Source organism: Nematolebias whitei, chromosome 13, assembly GCF_014905685.2.
Source record: "Nematolebias whitei isolate Nwh7 chromosome 13, NemWhi1, whole genome shotgun sequence".
NCBI lineage: Eukaryota > Metazoa > Chordata > Actinopteri > Cyprinodontiformes > Rivulidae > Nematolebias > Nematolebias whitei.
The window spans coordinates 13030895-13047312 of record NC_056510.1 but is presented as its reverse complement, the minus strand read 5'-3'; the positions used below and the strand labels follow the sequence as shown (position 1 = coordinate 13047312).

Genomic DNA, 16418 nt, shown 5'->3' with positions numbered 1-16418 from the left:
TATATATATATATATATATATATATATATATATATATATATATCTTTTTAAAATGTTTATTTCGTGGAAGACAAACACGCTGAGCTCATAGTGAAATGTGACACTCACTTGAGTCCCATGGATTATGGTGTGCCTGTTCTTGCCATGGTAATCCACCACATCGATGTAATCCAGGTAGGCATCCGCCCAATATACTAGCTTCTTGATTACATCCAATGCCACAGCAGTGGGCTGCTCGATTTTATAATCCACCAATCGGCTCCGGTTGGTGCCATCCATGTTGCAGCGTTCAACCTTGGCCACATTCCCATAGTCAGTGAAGAACATCATTCTGGAGAGGACAGGGGTGTTTAGAGGATTAAATGCCACACAGATGTTGTCTATTTACTTGTCAATGTCATATTTTAGTTAATTTAGTTTTATTATATAAACCACATGCTTTCAATATTCATTAGATAAATCATAACAACTGCATACAACAACACAGTATTCAACTTTTCTTGCTCATTTTTGCATTTTTGAGTCTAGAATGGTGCAATCAAGGATGTGGTTATTATAAGACATTTGACACAATAGAGTCATGCATATATGTTAGTTTAAGTCATGTCACTTTCTTTTGTACTAATATTGGAAAACCTTCAAAATCAAATATGTCACATAAACAGGGTTTAAATATTGTTGTTGCAAAGCTGCTCGTGACATCCCTCTAGCTTTAATTACATATCAAAACATGTGCAAAACATTTAGTTAATTTCATAACTGCAAATTGTTTAAGCTCAAATCTAAGTATAATTATGTCTATGTTGAAATTTGACCCATTCAGGCCAAATAATAAAATATTCTGAGCAAAATACTATAGGAATATAGTTCAGAAAAAGCATTTTAGTAGTGCCTGATAACCAAGTAAATATGTGTTTAAGAAAATCAGAATATTACATTTTATTTGTATAAATCTTGTTATATTTTGCATATGAGCTTGGAGTTGAGTGAAAAATTGCTGACAATGCGTGATGCACATCAGGGTTGTGGCAATTGATACATCAAGAATATGAGAAGGAGTCCCAATTGTGTTCACTAAACAAACACCATTGGGACCCTGTGTACACAATTTTGTTCCACCACATGTACCACATGCGATGCAAATGACACTAAATAACCTTGACCTTGACCAAATAAGAAGCAATTTGTATCATATAGAAAACAATTGCCACTACAAGAAAAAGGTTAAATCATGTCACCTGGACCAGTTTCTTTAAGTTATAAATATTCTGTCTCCCATCCAGAGGACTTCCTCAGTCTATGGCTTGCCAACCAGATATGTCCCATAAGTAGCCTTCATTGCTGTGTTTCAAGCCAACATCCTGTTGGAATCTTAAAAGTAGGCTTTTAACCAGTGGTGTAGTCTACATTTTTGTAGTGGGTATACTATGCTTAGAAACCAATGTACACCGGTTAGTACAATGTACCTTAATCTAAATATGTCCACTTTCTTTCTATTATATGTGTCTGGTCTAAAAAAAAAGGCACCACAAAGTATAACATATTATTACAAAGACAGTGAGTTCTCATAACTTTTTTGTCTTCTGTTCCCTTTGTCTAAATAATATATTTTATGTGCTGTCACTAAAGTATTAAAAATTGCTCAGGTCTGCACTTTCAGTAATCATTAAGGAAGGCTTGCCATGCTTTCTTGCTGGCTCTCTGTGTGAACAGAGTTCCAATAGTTTCTTTGGATAACAAGCTACAGCAAAAGGATGACAGGAAGCTCACTTAATCTGCACAAGTAAAGTCATGGGAGAGATGGGTTGCCCTTTGAACCATGGACCTAGTTGGTCTCAAAAAATGTCTACATCAGCAAGGAGCCCAGCGCTTCGAACAGGTGCGCCTCTATGTGGCATATCAATGATTGCTTTCTGGGGTTAAGATGGTGCTGATGCTGTATTTTTACATTCCACTGTCACAAAAATGATCCATGCTGGGTTCTGCAAATGAGCCCCATGGTAAAATAAGCTGCACAGGAAGAGTGAAAAAGTGGCAGATGTCTTACAGTGAAAGAGAAAGACTGCCTGATTACAACTGTCAGTCAATGTAAGGTACTGTTTATAGTGTATAAGGCTGTTTTGTGAATGTATGTGTGTTTGTGTGTATGTGTGTCTTCTTAATTAGTTTATCTTACTATAAAAGCAGCAGGAAGATATTTACTTTTCTGACTTAACTCAGATTTGATTTTTTTTTCATAGTTGGTGTGCAAATATTCACTGTATTAAATTTAGCATGTGACTTTTTTTTTTGTTTATTTTTGAAGGGGAAATGAACATAGCTCTGCAGAAAAATAATGGCTTTATTGATGTGTATGTTTGTTTGTCAAGACAAATAATCTCACATTGAATTGTAGTATGCCATATGCCATTGTTGTAATTATGTCAGAATTGCATTTAAACTTGTTAAACAACAACAACAACAACAAAAAGAACAGATGAAATCAACATTTTGAATTAAAATCTATAATACTTTGCAGAGATGAATATTACCATCTGCCTTTTATGCTATAGTTTTAGCCATTAACAGCTCTTCCCCAAAACGCCTACAAAACCCAGAGGGGAAAAAAACAACAACATACCAACACTAAATTAGATGCTGTTCTTAAACCATGAGAAAAAGCTAAGTCAATGTTAACATTATGAATGTTTGACTTCAGCTGGAATGATTATTGTACGGTAAGTCCGTCTAAAATCTAATTGTTTTTGAGTGAATATTATGAACCATAAATCCACCCAGGAGTGTCAGTAAAAAAAGGGGAGGGCCTTTAAAAAACATTTTAACACAGTTGTATTCAATTTTAACCCACAAACACAATTTATGAGGCTATCTTGAAATTTAAAGTTGATTTTAAACTAAACATTTCCTGTTGAGAAGAGAGAGTTGTATTGGTTTTGATAAAAAAACTTGACAATAACTGAAATTGTACTTCAATACTTGTAAGGAGTGACTCTCGGGTTTTGTAAAATTGACCTAGTTATCCCTTTTTTTGCTTGTGCCAATTAGCTGCACTGACCATCTGTATTTGTATTGATTCCAAAAGTAAGTTTATTGTAGATGTGGTTTAAATGATTGCTTTCTGAAAGTTAGGATAACAAAGTACATCCTAAGTAAAGATCTGTTGCAATGAGTAACACCTGTAGAGGCACATCCATTGATTGCTTCTTATAATATATATATATATATATATATATATATATATATATATATATATATATATATATATATATATTTCTCCAGTGATAAACAAAATGTTTTGCTAACAAAGACACACAAACTCATGTGCACACATTGATATGAGCAACAATGTAAATGTACACATTTACCATCTGCAATGGGCAATAACTAAACAGTCAAGATTAATGTAGAGATAGGGGAAGCAAATAATACTAATAGTTTCAAAACTTTTTGCAGTCAACTTAAATAATAATAAAACAAAAATAATTATTTAATCTTCTTTGGATGTGCAATTATGACTTCATAAGGTTAAAAAAGAAAAGTGGAATGGGTGGCTGTAGCTTAGTGGTTAGAGCAGTCGTCCTCCAATGCAAGAGTCGGGGGTTTAAATCCACCAGCCGTCATATGCCCAAGTGTCTCTGGGCAAGACACTGAACCCCTTATTGCCTCCGATGTGTGTCCCATCAGTGTATGAATGTGATAAAGTTCTGATTAGTCTCTTTAGAATGCTTTGTTCAATTATGTTGTAGAGATCTAGTAGAGTGCTAGTCCATTTACCATAAGTGTAGTCCATGTCATAATACAGATGAAGATTTGCGAATAAACAAAACATCCCATCAAAAACTTTTTTGAGACCAATTACCAATAGTCTCAAATATTATTATCATACCCTACCATACCCTACCATACCGTACCGTACAATACCACCTTATTTATAAAATAGTTAAAAACAGCAACAAGGCCAACAAAAGTGCTTACCAAGAGACCATAAAACTATGTCCTAAAAAGCAAAGTAAAATGGCTGTGTCCGCTAATAAGAGAGGCAAGGAGGCATCAAGAGAGTCAAACAAGAATAAAAGTTGAGTGTCAAATCCGGGCATATTCTATAAACTCTGTTCCTCCTGCTGTGCTGCTATTGAACACCTCCCCCATTTCTTTTGTTTTCACTCCATTGATTCAGGCTGACAGATCGCTCTTAGGCCCACTGCTTCAGAAACCGCTGTACCTATTTCTCACCAATTAGAGTCAAGAGGAGTGCTCAGCAAACTTCTGTCTTATACAGCCAATCTAGCCAGTAACCTAAAGTGCGATCAGGTGTTAAAGTACAACAGAATCACTCATAAGCCATGTTGACCTACAGCAGTACATCAAAAGAAGGAGTCACAGGGAGCCATCAAAAACAGAAACGCTAACCAGCTGTAAACGTATCAGAAGGTAGAGCATATCCCAGCAGCTGACCAGCATTTAATGAGAGCCGAGCGATGCAGCCAACCAGAACAAAACTGGCCATGCCCTTACAAAGCCAACAGCAAATTATTTTGATTAGACCCACTGGTTTAATGGTAGTCCAGGTTGTTGAATCACAAACTGTTTTTAAAACAGAAACCAACAAAGCAGTAGTGCACTTATATGTCAACTTTCAGATTAATTATGCTGTGTGTTAAAATGCAAGCTTCATAATGTTTTGTATTGGTCTAAAGGGGATTGGTCATGACTGAGAAGCAAAGCTGCTTGAGACCAGAAGCAGCAAGGTGTATCCTTTATCAGTGAATTCTAAAAAAGTTGAAGACAAAAAAAATTAATAATAATAAAAAAGGACTTTAATCGTAACATAAGACATTGTGCTTCTCATCCGAGGCACTTTCTCAATTTAAAGAACATAGAGTGTGTTAGGTTTGAGTTATAAAGCTGAGGTAAGCTAAGCTAGATACATATGCAGATTGCCCTTTCAATCCTCACAATAGGGGTTTGTTTGCTTCATTATCAGTGAAGTTTGAATATGATTGCTATTTTTGCCACAAGCATCAGCTCAAATTACACTCACTTTGTCGTTCGAGAACAGGTTTGTCATTGTTACCGACTGTGAAACCATTTCCAAATTCTCTCACAGAAAAGGGTTGTTATTTTTTTTGCTTTCACGTGAAGTTTACCGTCTATCCTCATATCCCTGCAATACAACAGCTCTGTTCATTTCTCGCTAACCAAAAGTATGAGCGCAGAACGAACTGAGTTGCTAATAATTGGTTCACAGTTTGATACAGCTGGTGCACGCAGTTTATTTAAATAATTTGCTACTTTTCTGTACCATGTCATAGTAAAAATGCTAAAAATCCTACAAAATAAATTACGATCCTGGAAGCTGTCAGCCACATGCTGTAAAATGTTTGAGCTTTCCCCGTGAAAGAAAACTGTGTTTTCCCCTCTATCTTCAAAGACAACATTCCTGTAATGCGAAAGGCCTGCAAGAGCATTGTATTATGTGGCATGTGTGGTAAAATCAGTGAGTACAGATGAATGTCTGGACAGTAGAAGCTGTCAGAAGCATCATCGGCTTCCTGTCAAGTTGCACAGAAGATAACAAGGGCAAAGTCAAAGAACATACATGTATATAATAAATAAATATACATATATTTTTCCAAAGTCAGTTGTTGTAAATAGAGGTATTTATTTTAAATCTGCAAAAGAATAAATCCATATGATGTGGCGAGTTGACAGCCGTTGGGTTATCTGCTGTACACTCACCCCATGAGAGGATCCAGGGCTATCCCTTTAGGATTCAGGAGGTCTAGTTGTACAACAGTAACACATGTTTCCCCATCACGGTCACAGACAAATATCCTGCCCGTGACACGGTCAACAAAATAGACATTTCCTGTCAGCCAGTCAATGGCCATCTGCTCCACATCTGCAAAAAATAAACATACACACGTTACATTATGCAAGGTAGCTAAAAGAAAATGGCACACATCCAAATTACATTTTATTTATAAGAAAATTATTGAAATGTGTGATAAAATTAAAGCAGAAGGAGGATATCCGAACATGTATTTTTTTGAGAAGCAGCAAAAATGTGTGTTCCTGAAAACCAGCAACATAAGCTGAAAGGGGCTGTGGTAGTTTGGTGGTCAGTGCCACGGTCTTGTAATTCTGAGGTTGAGGGTTTGAGCCCAGGTTTCATCAGGAAGGGCATCCGGTGTAAAACAGTTGCCAAATATTTCATGCGAGTGCTCAGTGTGACAACCCCTGAAGACGGGAGCAGCTGAAAGAGAGTTACTGACTGAAAGGATTTTACTGTGTACTTGTATCCTTGTATAGTATAAAATGCCACGCTGTGTACCAAAAGTAAAAAAAAAAAAAAAAGGACAAAAATGCTGCAAATATTTAGCTGAAGTTATGCAAATATAATGTAAATTGATATGATTAGGTCTGTACTTGAAAATTAAAACTTGTTTTTATATTTTAAGAAGCAATACTGGTGTTTCCTGCTGACAAGAGCGACAACTATAGGATAAAGGTGAATACCCACAGCTCTGAGGCTAACCTGTCTTAAACCACACGGATAATGAGAAGCTAGAGGCAACCTGCAGTGTGAAGAGGAGAGATAGTGAAATCATGTGGCGCTGATGTGTGTGAGCGAGTGCATTGTCTTATGTGTACTTCAGATGAGAAAATGCAATTTTGTCTTCTCCCCTTCAACGGGAGTGCTCACCTTTTGAGAACAGTGAGTGAAAGTCATCAGAAGAGCAACAACAAAACAGGACAGAATGAAAACGTACATTGTAAACTTTGTTGTGTTCTTATTTCCCGTTCCCTGGTGATTCCACGCAGATTCCTCATTACAGCACAGCGGAGTTGCCCAGAGGACTCGGTAGACACGGTCCAGCATACACTTTCCTGGCTGTGCTGAAAATCCAGCGCTAGTGTTCCATTTACACTTAGAGACCTGAGGGGCTGAAGGCTCGTTCCATTTAGATGGGTGATGACAATACGATCTGAGCCTCCAATAAGAAGCATCGGATGGCCGTCGCCAGGATCTGAAATAAAATAAAAAAATAAAAGGAGGCGCACGGTATTTTGATTTAAGTAGCACAATTTTCACTTGGGATCACAGCATCAAGAAACAAGGTGTTCTCACTCCTCAATCATCACATACTTACGCACGGATGATTTTTTAACATGCAGTGAGCTCTGATAGAGTTTTACACTCTGTGTTTAAATGAAAGAGAGCATTAGACCGTCACAGAGAATTTCATAGAAGTGATGATGTCAAGAAAATATTTGCCGATAGGAAGATTTTTTGTTTGTGTAACAGTGTAAAGGGGTGTCCTTCAATAAACATTACATTTACCTTAACTAAATAAATGCATTCATCTTGAAAATACATTTTATTCTGTTCTGAGGTTATTTCATCCAAAAAACCCTATTGATTATCAAAACTTACAAACTGTTTCAAAAAGTTTTAATATTTTATTTTTATTTATGTATTTTACCCAAATTATACATATCCTGCTGTCCTATAAAACAAAGAGCTTGTGCACTTTTGGTTTTGAATGATCAATTCATCACACAGCGTATAATTACAGTAATTTATTATCAGGCTTGACAAACACTTGAGACTCAGCTGGTTAGCTCATCCATTTATTTATTTATTTATTTATTTATTTATTTATTTATTTATTGTGTTTTTTGAGAAGAAAACTGCTTACTGACTCATCCAGCTCTAAAACTCGTGCATTTTTTATGAATAGACTGCTTGATGTCCATTATTTTAAACCAGCAGGCGTTTGTTGTGCTAAGAATTACTAATGTGAGCTTTTTTGTACTAAATTTTATTATTTCAATTATTGAAAAGTGGTGACTAAAGTGACTTAAAGTGGTCAATCAGTCAATCAATCAGTTAATTGCGGGAAATCTCAACATTTAGTAGAGCAATTAAAACTGGATTTTGGCTGCCACAAAATACAAAATGTTAACTTTTGCAACGCTTATACTGTGAGAAAACACTGCACAGTTATAATAGCAATGCATTTTACATCCAACACTTAAAAACAGCATTTCTGATATCATGAACATGTTTATTATAAAAAATTAAAAAATAAAATAAATTAATTAAACCTAACTAAACGAACTGTGAAACAGAAGCTTCAACTCAAGGAAGTAAATGGACTTTTTTTTTTTTTTTTTTTTTTTCCCCAACCCATCTTTCTGCAATAGACCATGGTGGTAAAACTGAAATAAGCTGCTTTATGGGTTTAATTGACCGTGCACATTCTCTGACATCAGGTTCGCCCTCTTAAAAGGGCCTCTATTTATCCCAATCTTCTGCACAAGTTCAAGTCAAGGGCTGCTCTTCTAATACAGGCAATAAATCAGGATGTCGGGTCACATAACTGCTTGTGTTTGAGTCTGACACATACTTTTTTTTTAAAACTGGGTTTTGCGAAGACATTTTGACAGAGGAGTGCTCGAATGCTGTATAACACTACCAGTGTATGCTTTTGTATTGCTGATAAAAAGATTAAAAATAAAGTATATTTATATTATTTTCTCCAATGAGTCCGATTAGACAACACTTGATATAAACTTTCTGTTTGACAAAAAAAAATAAAAAAATAAAATAAAAGCCTATGTTGTTAGTTCTATTGAATGAAGAAGTACAGTGTTATTTTTTATTATTTTATACTTTATTGCAGCCAGGGTTCTCAAATGTTTGGGTTCAGGGATCCCTTACAGGGGAGAAAAAGTTTCAGGGACCCCCTCATATTTATTAAATACTTTTCTTCAATTTGTCTCTTTAATGCAATGGGAATATTTGTGTAGCATAAAAACTCAAGACTTGTTCTTTAATAGTGTTAATACATGTTTTAAACTTTTAAACTTTGGGTATCTTTAATTCAAGACACACTTACTTAACAAAATTTTTAATTTCAACTTCCAAAAGTTACAGTTTTGAGAAAATTAACAGTATAAAAAAAAACACTTTAAAACTGTACCTATTCACTTAATGAACATAATAAATGCATTTCCACTTCTTCAAAGTATTACAGAAAATTATTTACATAAAACAGAATCATAACAGCATACCAAGTAACAGGGCTTAATTTGTAAACTGAACAACGCTGGAACGCAAATTGCAGGCAGGTCGGTGAGGGGGGTTACGGGGATCAGGTGGTCCTCCTCCAGAAAATTTGAATAAATTAGAAAAAAATTCCTGCATGTTGGTGTATTTTAATGGGTTGTTAAACATCTACATGCTTGTAATAAAAAAAATAAAAATTGTAATTAATTAATTTGCGCACTCCCAAGGACCGGATCGTGGACTTCCAGGTGTCCGGAGACCCCAGTTTGAGGACCACTGTCATAAACAACCGATTGTGCATCAAATGTCTTATTTTTTAAGCTTGTCTTCAAAAAGAAGAAAACATCTTAGTACAGGTAGGGTAAAAAAAAAGTATTGACAAAACTACTTAAAACGTGCTGCACGGTGTGCAGCCGGCTTAATGCTTTGAAAGATGTGTTGGTTTTGATCTGCTACATACGTTCTGCCAATATATCTATCATCCATCCAATAAAGATTTGCAACATAAAATTAGACTGAAACTTACATAATTTATAGCTTCAACCTTGATGAAAAAGTATCAGATTAAGTTAAAGGCACAGACGGAGCAAAATATATATATATATATATTTTTTTTACTGTATTCTGAATCATGCGGGGAAGATCTGAAGCCGAGATTAAATCATTGAAAGAAAAATGTGAGTTGCAGAGTTTTAACTTCAATCCTACTCTCAGTGCATAAAAATGGTTTCCATGCCCTGCTGCTTCTCATCTTTTGGCCTCTCACAGCTCTATCACAAATATATATTCATGAGCTTTTACAGCTAATGGTAACCTCATAGTTATGCTCCTACAACTATCACCCTCTGCTAAATTAATATTAATGCATGTGAGCATTGGGTTCAGTTAAGTTTATGAGTAATCATATTCAGCATATTCCTCATAGGATGAAAGTCACAGTGATTAAAAGCCACAACAGTTGTGGCCTCTAGATATTTTCATCCTATTTATTCAACCTTTATTTTTACAGGTTAGCCTCATTGAGCCACAAGGACTAATTTATGAGAGAGAGACCTGATTAAAACAAAGAACACAGGTGAGACAAGACCTAAAAAAAGTTTCACCATGTGCGACACAGAAACAAACTGCACAGATCATTGGGCTTGTTTACTTGCAGACTGTTGACCACCTAAACACAATTTATTTTTTGAGCGTTTAATTTCTGCAATTAGTAGATTGCTTTACTCAGGGGAACACGTTCGCTACTGATCCGCCAACAGCCATTAACATAAATCAGGGTGATGCTAGGTATTGTCTTGGAACAAAATACTCCAAACGGAGCCCACTTAAAATCTTCTACTCATTAATTTTATCATTATCCCTGCCTGACCACATCTACCCATTCCCATGTGGATGATAGATGTGGTCATTGCAAGACCACATTCATCTTGCCCTACCTTTCCTGTGTTGATCAGCTGAAATTCCACTCATGTTACACAAAACTGGCCTGTTTATTATTAGATGTAAAATGCACGTACTATGCAGATTATATTGTTTCCCGATGCAAGTGTGCTGCTCACCTTGTTTGGCTTTGCAAGATATGCTGTCAGGCTGCAGGATGTATCCCTCTGTGCAGCTGCATCTGTATGACCCGTAGGTGTTCGTGCAGGTTTGGCTGCATGCACCATACATGGCACATTCATCATGATCTTATGGAAGAAGGAAGAGAATCATTTGTAACAAATTAGGTGTGCTCAAACGTGACCCAAATACATAAAGTATATCTAATCTGGCCTCACTTTGGCACTTTGGAAACAACTACTTTTAGGATCAGCTTTATGAACTTTAATGACCAATGTCTTCACCTCCTAAATTAAATTCAAGAACTCCTGCTACTATGTTAGACCTCCTCCAGCATCATAATTGTGCAATTATAATCCATATTGTTGATACGGGGTATGTGCAAAGTCCTTTTTGTCTGCTGGAAATCTGGCCTGTGGCATGTGTGAAGAGCATTAAACGAGAGAGCTACAAAAACAAGATGTGTGCTGTATAAACAATGTGAGCTTGCATGAGTATGTGTGCTGGTGGTGAAGCGCAGCATGCATAAGGCCCTCCCTGCAGACAGATGGTTCTCATATACCCAACAACCGCTGCCTATTCATCTGGAAAAGTCTGGCTGAGGGCAAAAGGAGAGATTGGCGTTGGGAAGAAAAAATGGGGTGGGAAGCCCCCTCCTGGCTCTTAGAATCTTACCTCTGCAGCTTGTTCCGTCCTCGCCGACCTCAAAGCCGTCGGCGCAAAAACAGAAGGTGCCGTTTCTTGTCATGATGCAGCCGTAGCGGCACCGGAGCTCATGGCAGGCTGACAGAAGCTCTGCAGGGGGGCAGGGGGGTTAAGGAAGGAGATTGCAAAAAAAAATAAAAAAATGTGAATGGCAATCTTAGTGGAAAGAAAAATTACTTCACTAATTTGTGAAATTACTTTTTGATTTCAACAAAGTCCATGCTCAATCATCCAGGTATACAGACCAACATTTTTCAGTCAGGCCATCTGGACAGTTTATTTTTATTTTTTTATTTTTTTGGGCTGAAACGTTTCGCCTTCAGACAGGAAAGCTTCATCAGTCAACGAAACACACAGTACAACTGATTCTTCCTCCAACAGCTTACTCCAAAGTGGAACAAACCAGTTCTGCTTGTGATAAGATGGTCTATTTTGGTACGCACCTTCCTCCATTGCCGGCCCTCTTCCTTGTTGACAGTCTTGTCAAACTCGTTGAAAACAACAAAGTCCATGCTCATAATTTTTGATTTCTTTTTATAAATTGGGTGTGTTTTTTTTTTTTTTCTACATTGTCACTTTGAAAAGAAAATAGAAAGTAAACTGTCTGTTTGTAACAAGTTTTATACAATTTTAAGAAAAATTTTAAAAAATCAACGAATCACTAAAAAACAGAATTAGCGAATACAAATGTTTCCTTTTTTGTAAATGTCAATGTTTAGACCAGTACAATAAAGAAAATAAGAACATCTGAAAGGAATGTCATCCTTAATAATCACCGAACAGTTCTGGCAAGGTGGAAAAATTGAAAGTGTTATCAAAAAAGTTTAAATAATCCAAAACTCTAGATTTGTACAATTTCTGTTTAAACTGTCAATCAAAGGTTGAAGCCAAACGAAGGCAAAATGGAACCTAATAATATTGTATTGTAAAATCCTCCAGTGACAGACTAAATGACAAAGTAGCAGCCATCAAATAGTGCCAACATCGTCATTTCTCCAGTACTTTCATTATTTTAATGAGGAATGCTGATCTGTAACACAAAAACGTCTCTTTGTGTCTTCATGAATATTCAGTAGAATACATGAATAACTTCCAGAAAAAAAAAAATGCTGTAACAGTACAAAAAAGAATATGCCACTGTTGAATTACAATTATTATCATTAATCAGCCTGAAATATGCAACTTTGTATGGATTGTCAATGGTATCTCCTGTTTTATCCATATAAAGACTTTATTATAATCATGAAGGAGGAATCATTTCCTGACATGCCACATTCATAAAGGGCAATCAAAGCTTCAACTATTATTACTTTCTGAATGCCAGTGGCTTTTATTTTTAGGAGATGAAATAATTTGATATTAGTTGATAACACTGAAACAATCAGTTATTAAAGCAGCGTTTTCATTTCACTTCAGAGCCCACTGAAATATAGAGGTGAATGAAGTAGTTTGATTTTTTTTCCCAAAAAGTATGAAGTATCGTATTTTCCGGCATATAAGTCAAAGTTTTTTTGCATAGATTTGTCAGTCCTGTGTGACTTATACTCCAAAGCGACTTATGTTTTCCCATATTCATAATGCAATTTTTGATTGATGCTTTAAATTACTAAGAACTGCAACAGCATTCCTCCTGTGCGCGCTCGCTTCACTCAGCTGACGCAGGTGGAGGAACGCTGGAGAGCTAGCGGCTCCGGCTGCAATGGATGCATGATGGTGCCTCACCGCCCAGGAGAAATGAAGCTCTTTTGACCACTAAATAAATGTATAATAAATGCGACGGTGTCAACGGTAACACATAACACATGTGCATTATACACTGAAGCGATTTATACATGTTTTTTTTTCCTTTTCATGATGCTTTTTTTGACTGATGTGACTTATACGTCGGAAAATATGGTACATTTCTGTGGATCCTAATAGGTTGATTAGTAACAACAAAAATAAATAAATAAACATTGTTTGATGGATTATTTTCTCATGAGAAACAGGATAGGATCCTCCACCTCCTACTCTGTAAATAACATATCGAGCAGTAATAAGCCAAAGCTTGGTAATTTACAGCTTCTTCTATTTGTCAGCGTTGCTTCTTTTATTTTTATTACCCCCAAAAAACATGTTTGGGTAACATTTAACAAAATCACTACTAAAACCTAAGTTCCACTGAAATAGGTCTTCGGTTGGATTAAAATTAAAAGCTTTAGAGAGGACTTAAATGAAACAGCATGGGGGAGAACTTTATGTGTTTTCAGTTCACAGAACCCATTGAAAGGTTGTCATGGACAGAAAATTGAATGTGAAATGGCAGCACTTTCATTTTGGTGCAAACAATCTTTTAAGGTGATTGATAGAAAGTAAGCAGAAGTACAAAAATGTAAATGCACAGTAACCAGAGAGCCTGTTGACATTTGTGAATGTTCCTGAATGGCTCCTACTGGTGAAGTCATGTTTTGATAGCAAATGACGAAAACTTGATGCACTTAAATATAATTTGTTTAAAAAAAAAAAAGTTGCTCCTGTTGTCTTTTTTTTTTTTTGTAAATATAATTACATCATAGTTGTACTATACTCCACTTTAAAAGAGAGAAACTATCAAGCAGATACTTTGCTACACAAAATATCCATTTATCCTGAACTGAAACGTTTTACACAATAAACACACTGGTTTATGTTACCAAGGTACTAGCTAAGGCAGCACTGACTGAGCTGTCAAAAATGACAAGCAAAAAAATACAAGTTTTCCAAGAAAAAAATATTATGATCAAAATAAGTATAATTTGTGAAGGTTTTGTAAAGGCAAATACAAGCACACTATAAAAATACAATAAAGGGGCTCCCTTTTGAAATAAATGGACTGTTTATTCGCGTGAATAATGGAAGATTTATCGTCACAGTGCTGCATGATGCTCCAATCGAACACAAGTAAAAATGAAGCCTGTTTACAGTCAGCCTGCTCCTGCTGTGCTATCAGTAGCGTACAAATAAACCTTCAACAGATTTTAAAGTCTCAAAATGTTTGACATAGTTGTTAAATATTAGTTTATGTTTTAAAGACCGTTGGTTATTTAAGAAGTCCGTGGCTTTGTCGCCCTTCCGATGTTTATTTTTGTCAAAACATTTAATGTTTGAAGGTGGTTTCTTTCAAAATACAACTTTTTTTTTTCCCACACCACCAGGATACAAAGGCAAACTGAACAATCAAAGTATATCATGAAGCAGTGGAAGGATAAAAAAAATAAAATAAACAAATAAATTAATTAAATAAATACATTTAAAAAAGCTAAAATTCAAATTGTCCATTAAAAATGTTGGCCACAAGCTAAGCAAACACAAAAATGGCTAAAACTCAGAGAATCATTCATTTGTTGACTTAAAAACGTTTAGGTGGAAGAAAATGAGTCATTCCCAGCACATATAGCTCTACACATTGCACAAATACTTGGATTAAAACTTTGGCATTAGATTTTAATCAACAATACCTGTTTGTGTTGATCAAAACAAACTAATAAACTACATTTTTTTTGTGAAACTCTCAGAACATAATTTTAGCAGAAAGTCTAAAACTCGTCATGTGGATGAAACCAAATTCAAGTTAGATGTCAGAGGTAATTGACTTTAGGCAGCAGAACAATAACAGAGTCCATCTGACAGTCATACGCACACGCTTTGAGCACCATCTATTATCACATTTTGAAATATTTCAAACTGTCTGTGCATAACATAGTTTACAAGGTTTATCCGAAACAGCTACGAATCTGTCCCTTCTCATAAAACGATGTAACGCTCTGGCATAAATGACAGCAACTTATATGTATTCTTTCAAAAAATGCTAAGCGTTTAGTTTACATTTTGTTTCAGTTTTCAAGGCAAAGCCTTTTTAGCATTTCCATATATTTATTCCTGTTTTGAAGCCACTTTGATTCAGTTCTACATGAATTAAGAATATACATAACATGCACACTTTTGGTTTGTAGGGAGAATAATGAGAAAACACACAGACACTGAGGGAGAAGCTTCAAGGTTTTAATCACACAAGTCTGTTTCTAGTGAAGAGACAGTCCTAACCATCACAACATTTTGCTACCACTTTAGTTTTGTTAGTTTTTTTCCTTCAAAATACAAAGTTGATTTGCCAACCTATTATAATATTTTTTAGTAAATATAAGTATTTCTTGTTTCCAATAAAAAATACTAATAACCCATGTAAGCACATGTGTTTCTAAAAAAAACAACAACAACAACATAATATTAAAATCCATAAAGACGTCTAGCACTTTACTATTTATTCATTATTTTATTTGTATGAAAAAATATTGAAAACAGAATGTCTTCAACCTGACTATAAAACTTAATTACAGGAAGTTAAGATTAGCACATCAATGCAATGCTGGGCATAAATGTGAATCTTTAAATCAGGCATCAAGTTAAGTGATCAAGAAAACTGATTCATATTAATTTTTTATTTTTTTTTTTTTTTTTTTATTTATTTATTTTTTTTTTATTATTTTTTATTTTTTTTTATTATTTTTTTTTTAATCACAAACACCTCCTTTCTCTGTGTGACACTAGGGGTCTGGGATGAGGGGGAGGGGGGCACATTGTTGGGGTCTGGGCTGTGGGTGGGCTTTGGGTCTTGGGGGCGGTCAGTGGTGGGGCCGGTGCTTCGGTTCCTCCTGGGCTGTTCCGATTCTTTTAATCTAGGTTCCTGGTTGCGATGGCCGGCACTTTGACCGGGGTGGCTGCCGGCTTTCGGCGGGGGGTCGGCTATGGTAGTGTACGTGTGGTCATTGGTGGTGTAGGGCGGCGGTTGGGGGCGTGGCTTCGCCTCATCGGGGCACTGGCTGGTCTTCCTGTGTGGCATTTGCGGTGGGGGTGCTGTGTGTGTGGGGGGGGGTGCATAGGTGGCGTGCTGGGGCCTATGGTGCGGGGCTCTTGATGTGGGGGCCGGCCCTCCTCAGCTGCAGCTCCCTGCTGCTCTGCCCTTTGGGCTGGGGCCGGCCTGTGGTCGCTGTCAGGTAGATGGTGCATGCTATCTGTGTGTGCCTGTTGGTTGCTCAGGTTGGGTTTTTGGTGGTACCCC

At 36.2% G+C, this 16418-nt stretch overlaps 1 protein-coding gene across 1 annotated transcript in view; it reads right to left on the bottom strand.

Moving 5' to 3' along the window:
- The window catches only part of lrp1bb (low density lipoprotein receptor-related protein 1Bb), a 235325-nt gene that overhangs the window by 144882 nt on the left and 74025 nt on the right, over nt 1-16418 (bottom strand). Inside the window, exons 3-7 of the mRNA XM_037686113.1 lie at nt 11312-11431; nt 10636-10764; nt 6774-7031; nt 5740-5902; nt 109-331 (exon numbers count right to left, since the gene is read on the bottom strand). Coding sequence (XP_037542041.1) covers nt 109-331; nt 5740-5902; nt 6774-7031; nt 10636-10764; nt 11312-11431 — 893 coding nt within the window. The remainder of the gene's footprint in view (nt 1-108; nt 332-5739; nt 5903-6773; nt 7032-10635; nt 10765-11311; nt 11432-16418) is intronic.